Source organism: Columba livia, chromosome 38 (genome assembly GCF_036013475.1).
Source record: "Columba livia isolate bColLiv1 breed racing homer chromosome 38, bColLiv1.pat.W.v2, whole genome shotgun sequence".
NCBI classification, from domain to species: Eukaryota; Metazoa; Chordata; class Aves; order Columbiformes; family Columbidae; genus Columba; species Columba livia.
In genome coordinates, this window is record NC_088639.1 from 1 (window position 1) to 15,377 (window position 15,377).

A 15,377-nucleotide genomic window follows, 5' to 3' on the forward strand; every position below is an offset into this window, starting at 1 on the left:
AAAACCCCCTGGGACCCCAAAACCCCCCCAGGACCCCTTGAACCCTATTGGGGACCCCAAAACCCCCTGGGACAACCCAAAACCCCCTTAGGACCCCTTGAACCCTATTGGGGACCCCAAAACCCCCTGGGACCCCCAAAACCCCCCCAGGGCCCCCATCCCCATTTGGGGCCCCCCTGACCCCCCATGTCCCCCAGTTACTGGGTGCGCGCGTTCCCCGAGGAGCTGGAGGGGGACCCCGAATTCCTGCGGCGGCTGCGGGAGCTGGGGGGGGCGCTGGGGGGGGCCGGGGGGGACCCCCAAATCTTCGCCGACCTGGAGAGGCTGTGAGTGGGGGACCCCAAAACCTGAATGGGGATGGGGGGGTCCCGAAAACACTAATGGGGATGGGGGAGGGATGGGGGGTGTGGGGGGGCACAGGGGGTCCCCAAAACCTTGATGGGGCTGGGGGGGTCCCCAAAACCCTAATGGGGATGGGGGGTATAGGGGGGGTCCCCAAAACCTTAATAGTGGGAATGGGGGGTATAGGGGGGGGTCCCCAAAACACTAATGGGGTTGGGGGGGGGAACAGGGACACAAAGTGGCGGGGGGGGGTCCCAAAACCCTCATGGGGTTGGGGGGCTGGGGGGGTCCCCAAAACCTTAATGTGGATGGGGGGAGGGAGATGGGGGGTGCGGGGGGGCACAGGGGGTCCCCAAAACCTTGATGGGGCTGGGGGGGTCCCCAAAACCCTAATGGGGATGGGGGGGGTCCCCAAAACCCTGGACCTGGTTGGGGACCCCAAACCCCCCACTGGGACCCCAAAACCCCCATGGTTGGGGGGGGGGAACTGAGTGTGTGTCGTGTGCAGGTTGCAGCCCGGGGGGGGGGCAGGAGGACCCCCCCGTGTCCGTGTGTCCCCCCGTGTCCGTGTGTCCCCCCGTGTCCGTGAGTCCCCCCGTGTCCGTGTGTCCCCCCGTGTCCGTGTCCCCCCCCGAGTCCGTGTGTCCCCCCGAGTCCGTGTGTCCCCCCGTGTCCGTGTGTCCCCCCGAGTCCGTGTGTCCCCCCGTGTCCGTGAGTCCCCCCGTGTCCGTGTGTCCCCCTGTGTCCGTGAGTCCCCCCGAGTCCGTGAGTCCCCCGTGTCCGTGTGTCCGCCCGTGTCCGTGAGTCCCCCGTGTCCGTGTGTCCCCCCGTGTCCGTGGGTCCCCCCGTGTCCGTGAGTCCTCCCGTGTCCATGAGTCCCCCCATGTCCGTGTGTCCCCCGAGTCCGTGAGTCCCCCCGTGTCCGTGAGTCCCCCCGTGTCCGTGAGTCCTCCCGTGTCCATGAGTCCCCCATGTCCGTGTGTCCCCCCGTGTCCGTGAGTCCTCCCGTGTCCGTGAGTCCCCCGAGTCCGTGAGTCCCCCCGTGTCCGTGTGTCCCCCCCGTGTCCGTGGGTCCCCCCGTGTCCGTGTGTCCCCCCCGTGTCCGTGAGTTCCCCCCGTGTCCGTGTGTCCCCCCGAGTCCGTGAGTCCCCCCGTGTCCGTGGGTCCCCCCGTGTCCGTGAGTTCCCCCGAGTCCGTGTGTCCCCCCCGTGTCCGTGAGTCCCCCCGAGTCCGTGTGTCCCCCCGTGTCCGTGTGTCCCCCCGTGTCCGTGAGTCCCCCCGTGTCCGTGTGTCCCCCCCGTGTCCGTGAGTCCCCCCGTGTCCGTGTGTCCGCCCGTGTCCGTGGGTCCCCCCGTGTCCGTGAGTTCCCCCGAGTCCGTGTGTCCCCCCGTGTCCGTGTGTCCCCCCGTGTCCGTGTGTCCGCCCGTGTCCGTGGGTCCCCCCGTGTCCGTGAGTTCCCCCGTCCGTCGTGTGTCCCCCCGTGTCCGTGTGTCCCCCTGTGTCCGTGAGTCCCCCCCGTGTCCGTGGGTCCCCCCCGAGTCCGTGAGTCCCCCGAGTCCGTGTGTCCCCCCGTGTCCGTGAGTCCCCCCGTGTCCGTGTGTCCCCCCGTGTCCGTGTGTCCCCCCCGTGTCCGTGAGTTCCCCCCGTGTCCGTGAGTCCTCCCGTGTCCGTGTCCCCCCCCGTGTCCGTGTGTCCCCCCGTGTCCGTGTGTCCCCCCCGCCGCAAGGCGGCGCTGCTGCTGGAGCGGGTGGAGCCGCCGGCGCTGGCGCAGCTGCTCACGGCGCTGGAGCGGCGGGTGCTGGGGGCAGTGAGGGTCAGTGGCCACGCCCACCGCTACGGGACACGCCCAAGACACCTTGACCACGCCCACCACACCCCAAACCCTCCCACCGCACCTGGGCACGCCCTGACCACGCCCACCGCACCACGACCACGCCCACCACCTGGACACGCCCTGACCACACCCACCGCGCCCCAAGCACTCCCACCACAGCTGGACACGCCCTGACCACGCCCACCGCGCCCCTGACCACGCCCACCGTGCCCCGACCACTCCCACCGCACATGGACACGCCCTGACCACGCCCACCACGCCCCTGACCATGCCCACCACAACACGACCACTCCCACCACAACTGGACACGCCCTGACCACGCCCACCGCAACACGACCACGCCCACCGTGCCCCCGACCACTCCCACCGCACCTGGACACGCCCCTGACCACGCCCACTGCACCACGACCACGCCCACCACAGCTGACACGCCCCTGACCACGCCCACCGCACCCCTGACCACTCCCACCGCACCTGGGCACGCCCTGACCACGCCCACCGCACCCCGACCACTCCCACCACAACTGGACACACCCTGACCACACCCACCGCACCCCGACCCACGCCCATCGCACATGGACACGCCCTGACCACGCCCACCACAACTGGACACACCCTGACCACACCCACCGCACCCCGACCACGCCCATCGCACATGGACACGCCCTGACCACACCCACCGCACCCACCGACCACGCCCACCGACCGCGCCCACCGCACCTGGACACGCCCACCACCCCTGGACACGCCCACCGCAAACGACCACGCCCACCACGCCACGACCACGCCCACCACACCTGGACACTCCCTGACCACGCCCACCACACTCTGACAACGCCCACAACACCTGACCACACCCTGAGCATGTGACCACGCCCTGACCACACCCAGCATGCCTAGCCCCGCCCTTTCCCGGCCCCGCCCTGACACACCCCCGGGGACCCTGGGGCGGGTCCCTCGTGTCACACGCCCTCGTGCAAGGGGCGTGTCCCGAGGTCACGTGTCCCCGAAAAGGGGCGTGTTCCCCCTGGATCACATGTCCCCACATCACTTGTCCCAGGTCACGTGTCCCCCCTCCCACAACAGGCGGGTCCCCCATGGTCACATGTCCCCGTGCGGGGGCGTGTCCCTTAGCCACGTGTCCCCCACAAGGGGCGGGTCCCCCGGGGTCACGTGTCCCCGTGGGGGGGTGGGAGCGGGAGGGGGGTGGGGGCGTGTCCCCGAGTCACGTGTCCCCGGGTCACGTTTCCCCGTGCGGAGTGAGAGCGGGGGGGGGCGGGGGGGCGCGTGTCCCCCGGGTCACGTGTCCCCGGTCACGTGTCGCGTCCCCTGTCCGCAGCTGCAGGACTTCCGGAGCTTCGCGCGCTGCGGCTCGGCCGCGCGCAGCCCCGCCCTGCAGGGGGGCGGTGGCGCTGTCCAATCGCGTGGCGCGCTGGGTGCAGCTGCTCGTGCTGACCCCGCCCACCCCCGCCCAGCGCGCGCGCGTCATCGAGCGCTTCCTGCTCACGGCACAGGTGACGTCACCCCCACCCGCACGTGACCCTGACCCACGTGTGACCCACATGTGACCTACATGTGACCCCTAACCCTGACCCACGTGTGACCCATATGTGACCCATAACCCTGACCCACATGTGACCCACATGTGACCTACATGTGACCCCTAACCCTGACCCACGTGTGACCCATATGTGACCCATAACCCTGACCCACATGTGACCCCACATGTGACCCATAACCCTGACCCACATGTGACCCACATGTGACCCACATGTGACCCATAACCCTGACCCACATGTGACCCATAACCCTGACCCACATGTGACCCACATGTGACCCACATGTGACCCATAACCCTGACCCACATGTGACCCACATGTGACCCACATGTGACCCATAACCCTGACCCACATGTGACCCACGTGTGACCCACATGTGACCCATAACCCTGACCCACATGTGACCCACATGTGACCCATAACCCTGATCCACATGTGACGCACATGTGACCCATATGTGACGCACATGTGACCCACATGTGACCCACAACCCTGACCCACATGTGACCCACGTGTGACCCACATGTGACCCACAAACCCTGACCCACATGTGACCCACAACCCTGACCCACATGTGACCCACATGTGACCCACATGTGACCCACACCCTGACCCACAGTATGACCCATAACAGGGTCCCTGACCCATAGCCCTAACATATAGCCCGAACCCATAGCACCCTGCCCCACATCCCGCCCCACACCCTGCCCCATAGCACCCTGCCCCATAGCACCCTGCCCCACATCCCGCCCCACATCCCGCCCCATAACCCGCCCCATACCCCCCAGATGTGGGATGTGGGATGGGATGTCCCTGCCCCATAGCACCCTGCCCCATAGCACCCTGCCCCACATCCCGCCCCACATCCCGCCCCATAACCCACCCCCACATCCCGCCCCACACCCCCCCTAGATGTGGGATGGGATGTCCCTGCCCCATAGCACCCTGCCCCACATCCCGCCCCACATCCCGCCCCACATCCCGCCCCATAACCCGCCCCACATCCCGCCCCACATCCCACCCCACAGCCTGCCCCACCGCCCCCCATAACCCGCCCCACCCCCCCAGATGTGGGATGTGGGATGGGATGTCCTTGCCCCATAGCACCCTGCCCCACATCCCGCCCCACACCCTGCCCCATAGCACCCTGCCCCACACCCTGCCCATAGCACCCTGCCCCACATCCCGCCCACACCCCCCATAACCCGCCCCACCCCCCAGAGCCTCCTGGAGCTCCGCAACTTTCAACTCGCTGCTGTCGCTGGTGGGGGGGCTGGGACACGGCGCAGTGACCCACAGCGACGTCCCTGCCCCATAGCACCCTGCCCCACATCCCGCCCCACATCCCCCCATAACCCGCCCCACATCCCGCCCCACATCCCGCCCCACTGCCCCCCAGATGTGGGATGGGATGTCCCTGCCCCATAGCACCCTGCCCCACACCCTGCCCCACACCCTGCCCCACATCCCGCCCCACATCCCGCCCCACACCCCCCATAACCCGCCCACCCCCAGAGCCTCCTGGAGCTCCGCAACTTCAACTCGCTGCTGTCGCTGGTGGGGGGGCTGGGACACGGCGCAGTGACGCGCCTGCGCCGCACGGTGGCGCTGCTGCCGCCCGACGTCATGCAGGTGGGGGGGGCGGGGCACGTGGGGGCCAAGGGGGGGTCACGTGGGGGTCCAGGGGGGTCCTGGGGGACACATGGGGGTTCAGGGGGGTCATGGGGGTTCTGGGGGACACATGGGGTTCAGGGGGGTCACATGGGGGTTCAGGGGGGTCATGGGGGGTCTGGGGACACATGGGGGTTCAGGGGGTCATGGGGGGTCTGGGGACACATGGGGGTTCAGGGGGGTCGGGGGGGTCCAGGGGGGTCTGGGGACACATGGGGGTTCAGGGGGGTCACGGGGGATCTGGGGACACATGGGGGTTCAGGAGGGTCTGGGGACACATGGGGGTCCGGGGGGGGTCATGGGGGTCTGGGGTCACATGGGGGTTCAGGGGGGTCATGGGGGGTCTGGGGGACACATGGGGGTTCAGGAGGGGTCACAGGGGGTCATGGGGGGTCTGGGGACACATGGGGGTTCAGGGGGGTCACGGGGGGTCTGGGTCACATGGGGGTCCAGGGGGGTCTGGGGACACGGGGGGCTCTGGGGGGTCTGGGGGTCACATCACTCCCCCCAGCCCCACTCAGCTCTAAATTATCCCCATGTCCCCCCATATCCCTACATGTCCCTATGTCCCCCTATATCCCCCCATATGTCCCCATATCCCCATGTCCCCCCATATCCCCCATATGTCCCTATATCCCCATATCCCCATAACCCCATGTCCCCATATCCCCCATATGTCCCTATATCCCCATGTCCCCCCATATCCCCCATGTCCCCATATGTCCCTATTTCCCATATCCCCATATGTCCCAATATCTCCATGTCCCCCCATATCCCCCCATGTCCCCATATCCCCCCATACGTCCCCATATCCCCATGTCCCCCCATATCCCCATGTCCCCATATGTCCCTATATCCCCATATCCCCCATATGTCCCCATACCCCCCCATGTCCCCATATCCCCCATATGTCCCTATATCCCCATACCCCCCCATATCCCCATGTCCCCATATGTCCCTATTTCCCCATACCCCCCATATCCCCATGTCCCCCCATATCCCCCATATCTTCCCTATATCCCCATACCCCCCATGTCCCCATATCCCCCCCATATGTCCCCTATATCCCCATGTCCCCCCATATCCCCATGTCCCCATATGTCCCTATATCCCCATGTCCCCCCCATATCCCCATGTCCCCATATGTCCCTATATCCCCATGTCCCCCCATATCCCCATGTCCCCATATGTCCCTATATCCCCATGTCCCCCCATATCCCCATGTCCCCATATGTCCCTATATCCCCATGTCCCCCCGTGTCCCCATATCCCCCGTATGTCCCTATATCCCATTACCCCCCCATGTCCCCGTATGTCCCCCCCAGCTCTGGTCCCGCTTGGCCGACACCATGAGCGCGGGGGGGAACTACCGGCGGTACCGGGCGCTGCTGGGGGGGGCCGGGGGGGGCGCCGCTCCCACGGGGGGGGTCCCGGAGGTGGGGGCGGGGGGGGTTCCCCCTCCCCGCGCTCGGGATCCACCTGCGGGACCTGGTGGCCCTGGAGGTGGCGCTGCCGGACTGGGCGGGGCCGGAGCGCCCCCACGCGGCCAAACTGCAGCAGCGCTTCGCCATCCTGGGGGGGCTGCTGGGGGCGGGGGGGCCCCCGGTGAGCGCCGACCCCCCGACCTGCTGCACCTGCTCACGGTGAGACCCCCAAACACCCCCCAAACACCCCCCAAAACACCCCCCAAACACCCCCCGACCTGCTGCACCTGCTCACGGTGAGGCCCCCAAACACCCCCAAACACACCCCCCGAACCCCCAAAACACCCCCCCGACCTGCTGCACCTGCTCACGGTGAGACCCCCGGACCCCCCCAAACACACCCCAAAACACCCCCCAAAACACCCCCTGTACCCCCAAACACCCCCCCAAACACCCCCCAAAACACCCCCCAAACACACCCCCCGACCTGCTGCACCTGCTCACGGTGAGACCCCCGGACCCCCCCCGAACACCCCCCAAACACCCCCGCAAAACACCCCCTGTACCCCAAACACCCCCCAAAACCAACACCCCAAAAACACCCCCAAAACACCCCCCAAAACACCCCCCGACCTGCTGCACCTGCTCACGGTGAGACCCCCGAACACCCCCCAAAACCACACACCCAATACACCCCCCAAAACACCCCCAGAACCCCCAAACACCCCCCAAACACCCCCCCAAACACACCCCCTGTACCCCCAAACAACCCCAAACACACCCCCCCGAACCCCCAAAACACCCCCGACCTGCTGCACCTGCTCACGGTGAGACCCCCAAACACCCCCCGAACCCCTAAACACCCCCCCACCCCCAAACACCCCCCCAAAACACCCCAAAACACCCTCCGACCTGCTGCACCTGCTCACAGTGAGACCCCCAAACACCCCCCGAACCCCAAACACCCAAACCCTGAACCCCAAAACAGCCCCCGAACCCCCAAACACCCCCTGAACCCCCCCAAGACTACTCCAAGTCCCCCCCTGCAGCCCCAAACCCCCTTGACCCCCCCCCGCACCCCAAAAACCACCCAGAACCCCCAAAACCCCCCGAGACCCCTCCACTGCACCTCAAACCCCCCCCGGCCCCCCCAAACCCCCCCAGGTGTCCCTGGAGCTGTCGGTGTCGGAGCAGCAGCTCTACCAGCTGTCACTGCAGCGCGAGCCCCGCACCGACCCCCCCGTGAGTGTGCAAATGGGGTGCAAGGGGCTGGGGGACCACCCCGAGTGTGCAAATGGGTGTGCAAGGGGGTGTGTGACCACTATGAGTGTGCAAATGGGCGTGCAAGGGGGTGTGTGACCACCATGAGTGTGCAATGGGTGTGCAAGGGGCTGGGTGACCCCCCCGTGAGTGTGCAAATGTGTGTGCAAGGGGCTGGGTGACCTCCCCAAGCGTGCAAATGGGCGTGCAAGGGGGTGTGTGACCACTATGAGTGTGCAAATGGGTGTGCAAGGGGGTGTGACACCCTCTGAGTGTGCAAATGGGGGTGCAAGGGGGTGTGTGACCACCATGAGTGTGCAAATGGGTGTGCAAGGGGTGTGTGACCACTGTGAGTGTGCAAATGGGCGTGCAAGGGGGTGTGACACCCTCTGAGTGTGCAAATGCGTGTGCAAGGGGCTGGGTGACCTCCCCAGTGTGCAAATGGTGTGTGCAAGGGGCTGTGTGACCACTATGAGTGTGCAAAATGGGTGTGCAAGGGGGAGTGTGACCACTATGAGTGTGCAAATGGGTGTGCAAGGGGGAGTGTGACCCCCGTGAGTGTGCAAGGGTGTGCAAAACCCCCGTGAGTGTGCAAATGGGTGTGCAAGGGGGCGTGACCCCCCCGAGTGTGAAAGGGGGGGGGGGTGTGACCCACCGAGGCGGGGGGGGGGGGAGCTGTGCAAAAGGGGAGGGGGGGGTACACAAAATTTGGAGGGGGGCACAAAAAGGGGGGGTTGTGCAAAGGGGGGGGGTGGGGGAGGCACAAAAAGGGGGGGTCACTGACCCCCCCGTGCCCCCCACCCCCCCCCCCAGGCGGGACCCCCCCCGGCGCTGCCCCCCCCGCCCCCTGGGTCCTGCCCGACCCCCCCGGCCCGACCCGGCGCTGCTGCGGGGCACCTGGAGCAGCTGGTGGAGGTGGGGGGGGGGGGGGGCACTGGGGGGGGGGGGGAATCCCCATGGGGGGTATTGGGGGGGATTTGGGGTCCCAGGGGGGTTTGGGAGGCGGGGGGGGGGGGAAGTCCGGGGTGGGGGCCATGGGAGTGTTGGGGTGTCTGGGGGGAATTTGGGGGGGCGCTGGGGGGGGGATTTGGGGTCCCTCGGGGGGGGGGAAGTACGGGGGGGGCCCATGGGGGGTATTGGGGTGTCTGAGGGGTTTGGGGGTGACTCGGGGGGGTTTTGGGGTGACTGTGCCCCCCCTCAGAGCCTGTTTTGTCAGTTCAATGTGGACGGGGATGGTCGGACCTCTCGGGGGTCCCTGGGGATTTGGGGGGTCTGGGGGGGTCCAGGGGGTCTCTCGGGGTCTGGGGTGCCGGGGGGGGGGTTGGAGGGTCCGGGGGGGTTTTGGGGTGACTGTGCCCCCCCCCCCAGAGCCTGTTCCGTCAGTTCAATGTGGATGGGGACGGGCGGATCTCTCGGGGGTCCCGGGGATTTGGGGGGTTCCCTGGGGGTCCGGGGGGTCTGGGCTGATACTGGGGGGTCTGGGGGATCCAGGGGGGTTTTGGGGTGACCCGGGGGAGTTTTGGGGTGACTGTGGCCCCCCCAGAGCCTGTCCGTCAGTTCGATGTGGACGGGGACGGGCGCATCTCTCGGGGGTCCGGGGGATCTGGGGGGTTTCAGGGGGTCCCTGGGGGTCTGGGGGGCTCGGGGGAGGGTCCCTGTGGATCCGGGGGGGTTTGGGGGTGCTGGGGGGGCGGTTTTGGGGTGATTGTGCCCCCCCCCAGAGCCTGTTCTGTCAGTTCGATGTGGACGGGGACGGGTGGATCTCTCGGGGGTCCCGGGGATTTGGGGGGTCTGGGGGGCTCGGGGGGGTCCCTGGGGATCCGGGGGGGTTTGGGGGTGGCTCGGGGGGGTTTTGGGGTGACTGTGGCCCCCCCCAGAGCCTGTTCCATCAGTTCGATGTGGACGGGGACGGGCGCATCTCTCGGGGGTCCTGGTGGATCTGGGGGGTCCCTGGGGGTCCGGGCTGACACTGGGGGGCTGGGGACTCGGGTGGGTCCCTGTGGATCCGGGGGGGTTTTGGGGTGACTGTGCCCCCCCAGAGCCTGTTCCGTCAGTTCGATGTGGACGGGGACGGGCGCATCTCTCGGGCCGAGTTCGCGATCGTGCGCGGGAACTTCCCGCAGCTGCGGCTGTTCGGGGACCTGGACACGGACGGGTGGGGACCCCCCCAAACGGGGACCCCCCCCAAACAGGGACCCCCCCTAAACCCCCCGGGGTTCGGGGACCTGGACACGGACGGGTGGGACCCCCCCCAAAACAGGGACCCCCCCAAACAGGGGCCCCCCCAAAACCCCCGGGGTTCGGGGACCTGGACACGGACGGGTGGGGACCCCCCCAAACAGGGACCCCCCCAAACAGGGACCCCCCCAAAACCCCCGGGGTTCGGGGACCTGGACACGGACGGGTGGGGACCCCCCCCCCAAAACAGGGACCCCCCCAAAACAGGGACACCCCAAAACCCCCCGGGGTTCGGGGACCTGGACACGGACGGGTGGGGACCCCCCCCCAAAACAGGGACCCCCCCCAAAACCCCCGGGGTTCGGGGACCTGGACACGGACGGGTGGGGACCCCCCCCAAAACAGGGACCCCCCCAAACAGGGGCCCCCCCAAAACCCCCGGGGTTCGGGGACCTGGACACGGACGGGTGGGGACCCCCCCCAAAACAGGGACCCCCCCAAACAGGGACCCCCCAAAACCCCCCGGGGTTCGGGGACCTGGACACGGACGGGTGGGACCCCAAATAGGGACCCCCCCAAACAGAGACCCCCCCCAAATAGGGACCCCCCCAAAAACTCCCGGGGTTCGGGGACCCCATAACAGGGACCCCCCGAAACAGGGACCCCCCCCACAAAACAGGGACCACCCCCCCGGGACCCCTCCAAACAAACAGGGACCCCCCCAAAACCCCCGGGGTCGGGGACCTGGACACAGACGGGTGGGGACCCCCCCCAAACGGGGACCCCCCAACAGAGACCCCCCGGGACCCCCCCAAAACAGAACCCCCCCAAAACAGGACCCCTAGGACCCCCCCCAAAACCCCCGGGTTCAGGGACCTGGACACGGACGGGTGGGACCCCAAAACAGGGACCCCCCCAAAACAAACAGGGATCCCCCCCGGCACCCCCCCCCCCCCCCCGCCATGAAGGACCCAGGCGTCCGGGCCCCATGGATTGTGTGGGGCAGGGACGGCGGCCTGAGCCGGGGGGACACGCCAGTGACCCCATAGAAACCCCCCCCACCTTCCCCCCCCCCCCCCGCAATGTCCCCATGGGACCCAGGCGTCCGGGTCTCCACCCCATGAGGGACCCAGGCGTCCGGGCCCCCCTCTATGAGGGACCCAGGCGTCCGGGCCCCACGGATCGTGTGGGGCAGGGACGGCGGGCTGAGCCGGGGGAGCTCCTGGATTATTTCCTGCGCTGCAGCCAAGGGGGGGACGGGACCCCCCCGGGCCCCCCCCACCATTTCGAGGGGGCAGCGCCCTGCGCCCCGCCCGCTGCGCTCAGTGTGGGGAGCTGGTGAGCACCCCAAAACCTGCACCCCGCCCCCATGTGCCCCTGACCCCCCCACTGCACCCCCCCTGCACCCATGACCCCCCCATTTCACCCATGACCCCCCCACTGCACCCCCATTGCACCCATGACCCCCCCATTGCACCCATGACCCCCCCCACTGCACCCCCACTGCACCCATGACCCCCCCCATTGCACCCTCACTGCACCCCCATTGCAACCCCTGACCCCCCCACTGCACCCATAATCCCACTATGACCCCCCATTGGATCATGACCCCCCATTGCACCCATGACCCCCCCACTGCACCCCCATTGCACCCATGACCCCCCCATTGCACCCCCACTGCACCCCCATTGCACCCATGACCCCCCCATTGCACCCATGACCCCCCCCACTGCACCCCCATTGCACCCATGACCCCCCCATTGCACCCATAATCCCACTATGACCCCCCCATTGGATCATGACCCCCCCATTGCACCCCATGACCCCCCCCACACTTTAGATCATGGCCCCCCCGTTGCACCCCCATTGCATCATGACCCCCACCCACTGCACCCATGACCCCCCCACTGCACCCCCACTGCACCCATGACCCCCCATTTCAGCCATGACCCCCTCCACTGCACACCCACTGCACCCCCCCCTGCACCCATGACCCCCCCACTGCACCCATGACCCCCCCATTTCACCCATGACCCCCCCACTGCACCATTGCACCCATGACCCCCCCATTTCACCCATGACCCCCCCACTGCACCCCCCCTGCACCCATGACCCCCCACTGCACCCCCACTGCACCCCCACTGCACCCCCACTGCACCCCCCCTGCACCCATGACCCCCCCACTGCACCCATGACCCCCCCCACTGCACCCCCATTGCACCCATGACCCCCCATTGCACCATGACCCCCCCACTGCACCCCCATAGCACCCATGACCCCCCCATTTTCACCCATGACCCCCCCACTGCACCCCACTGCACCCATGACCCCCCATTTCACCCATGACCCCCCCCACTGCACCCCCATTGCACCCATGACCCCCCCACTGCACCCATGACCCCCCCACTGCACCCCCACTGCACCCATGACCCCCCCATTTCACCCATGACCCCCCCACTGCACCCCCATTGCCCCCATGACCCCCCCACTGCACCCACTGTCCCCCCATGACCCCCCACTGCACTATGACACCCCCCCCGCACCCCCTAATTCCCCATGTGCCCCCCCCAGATTTTGGGGTTCAGGAGCCCCGGGCTGCGGTGCCGCGGTGAGTGGGGGGGGGTGGAAATTGGGGGGTCCAGGGGGGCGATGGGGGGGGTCATGATGTAATGGGAGGGTCAGGGGGGGACAGTGGGTGCAATGGGGGGACAGTGGGGGGGTCATGGGTGCAGGGGGGGGTCGGGGGGGGACAGTGGGCGCAATGGGGGGTCAGGGGTGAAATGGGGGTGCAGTGGGGGGGTCAGGGCTGCAATGGGGGGGTCAGGGGTGCAGTGGGGGGGTCATGGTGCAGGGGGGTTTTGGGGTGCAGTGGGGGGGTCATGGGATGGTGGGTGCAATGGGGGGGTCAGGGTGCAATGGGGGGGTCAGGGGTGCAATGGGGGTGCATTGGGGGGGTCAGGGGTGCAATGGGGTGTCAGGGGTGCAGTGGGGGGGTCATGGGTGCAGGGGGTTTTGGGGTGCAGTGGGGGGGTCATGGGATGGTGGGTGCAATGGGGGGGTCAGGGTGCAATGGGGGGGTCAGGGGTGCAATGGGGTGCATTGGGGGGGTCAGGGGTGCAATGGGGGGGGTCATGGGTGCAGTGGGGGGGTTCATGGGATGGTGGGTGCAATGGGGGGGTCAGGGGTTCAATGGGGGGGTCATGGGTGCAGGGGGGTTTTGGGGTGCAGTGGGGGGGTTATGGGGTTGTGGGTGCAATGGGGGGGGTCAGGGTTGCAATGGGGGTGCATTGGGGGGGTCAGGGGTGCAATGGGGTGTCAGGGGTGCAGTGTGGGGGTCATGGGTGCAGGGGGGTTTTGGGGTGCAGTGGGGGGGTTCATGGGATGGTGGGGTGCAATGGGGGGGTCAGGGGTGCAGTGGGGGGGTCATGGGTGCAGGGGGTTTTGGGTGCCGTGGGGGGGTCATGGGGTTGTGGGTGCAATGGGGGGGTCAGGGGTGCAATGGGGGTGCATTGGGGGGATCACGGGTGCCAATGGGGGGGTCAGGGTGCAGTGGGGGGGTCAGGGGTGCAGTGGGGGGGTCATGGGGTTGTGGGGTGCAATGGGGGGTCAGGGGTGCAATGGGGGGTCAGGGGTGCGGGGGGGTCATTTCCGTGCCCCCCAGCCTGCGGGCTGCGCTGCCACCCGCGCTGCCGGGAGCGGCTGCGGCTCCCGTGTCGCCGTCGCACCCAAAGTGTCACCGAGACCCCCCCGGGGGACACCGAGACCCCCCCCGGCCCCCCCCGCGGCGCCCTCCCCTCAGCCTCGCGCTGCCTGGCCCCGACGGGCCCCCCCGCGGCCCCCCCCAGGTGGGACCCCAAAACCCCCGGCCTGGAGGGACCCAGGCGTCCGGGACCCCAAACACCCCCAGGGGACCCAGGCGTCCGGGACCCTAAACCCCACCAGGGGACCCAGGCGTCCGGGACCCCCAAACCCCCCCAGGGGACCCCAATTGTCTAGGACCCTCAATATGAGGGGACCCAGGCATCCGGGACCCCCAAACCCCCCCAGGGGACCCAGGCATCCGGGACCCCCAAAACCCCCCAGCAGGGGACCCAGGCATCCGGGACCCCAAACCCCCCCAGGGGACCCAGGCATCCGGGACCCCAAACCCCACCAGGGGACCCAGGCATCCGGGACCCCCAAACCCCCCCAGGGGACCTAGGCGTCCGGGACCCCAAACCCCCCCAGGGGACCCAGGCGTCCGGGACCCCAAACCCCTCCAGGGACCCAGGTGTCCGGGACGCCCAAATTCGAGGGACCCAGGCGTCCGAGCCCCTCACACCCCCAATTCTCCCCCCCCAGAAACCCCCCGAGCTGCAGGAGCTGGAGGACGGTGTGTTCGACACCCACCTGTAGGGCCCGGACGCCTGGGTCCTCTCAAGTTATGGGGCCGGGACGCCTGGGTCCACTCATGTTGGGGAATCCCGGACGCCTGGGTCCTCTTTTTTTTTTTGGGGGGGGGGGGTGTGTCAGCGCTTGTCCCTTGGGAATAAACTCAATGTGTGTTTCTGTCTGTCATGTCCGTCCATCCGTCCGTTTATCCCCCGGACGCCTGGGTCCCCTGCTGGGGGTTGGGTGGGGCAGGAAGGGACCCAGGCGTTCGGGCCCACCCCTCCCCAGGTGTCAGCACCGGGGGGGTCCGCGTGACCCTCATTAGCAGCTGCCGCTAATGAGCCCTAATTAGCCCCGATGGGGCTCAGCTGCGGCCCGCCCGGACGCCTGGGTCCCCCGGACGCCTGGGTCCCCCCGGACGCCTGGGTCCCCCCCGGGGGGTGCTCTGACTCCTGGGGAACTGGTTATACTGGGGGCTGGGCTGGTTATGGGGCAGCTGGGGGGCCATAGGGGCTCCCTATGGGGTGTGTATGAGGCCCCTATGGGGCCGCTGGGGGTCTCTATGGGGCATCTATCTATAGGGTTCCTCTAGGAGTGTCTATGGGGTCCCTATGGGGGTCTCTATAGGGTCTTTGTAGGGTGTTTATGGGGTCTCTATAGGTCTCCATGGGGTATGTATAAGGTCTTTATAGGGTCCCTATAGGGGTGCCTATGTGGTGCCTATGGGGCTACTGTGGG

General features: G+C 67.9%; 1 protein-coding gene across 1 annotated transcript; it reads left to right on the forward strand.

Annotated features, from left to right (window-relative positions):
• Positions 1-186: 186 nt before the first annotated feature.
• On the forward strand, positions 187-14,753 carry LOC135576982 (RAS guanyl-releasing protein 2-like). Its single transcript, XM_065044419.1, is given in 13 exon segments — positions 187-326; positions 1,978-2,155; positions 3,516-3,572; positions 3,574-3,690; positions 5,251-5,367; positions 6,732-7,049; positions 7,995-8,072; positions 8,904-9,005; positions 10,130-10,245; positions 11,464-11,606; positions 12,840-12,876; positions 13,930-14,113; positions 14,610-14,753. Coding segments are annotated over 13 exon segments (1,641 nt in total). The 3' UTR covers positions 14,664-14,753.
• Positions 14,754-15,377: the final 624 nt, after the last annotated feature.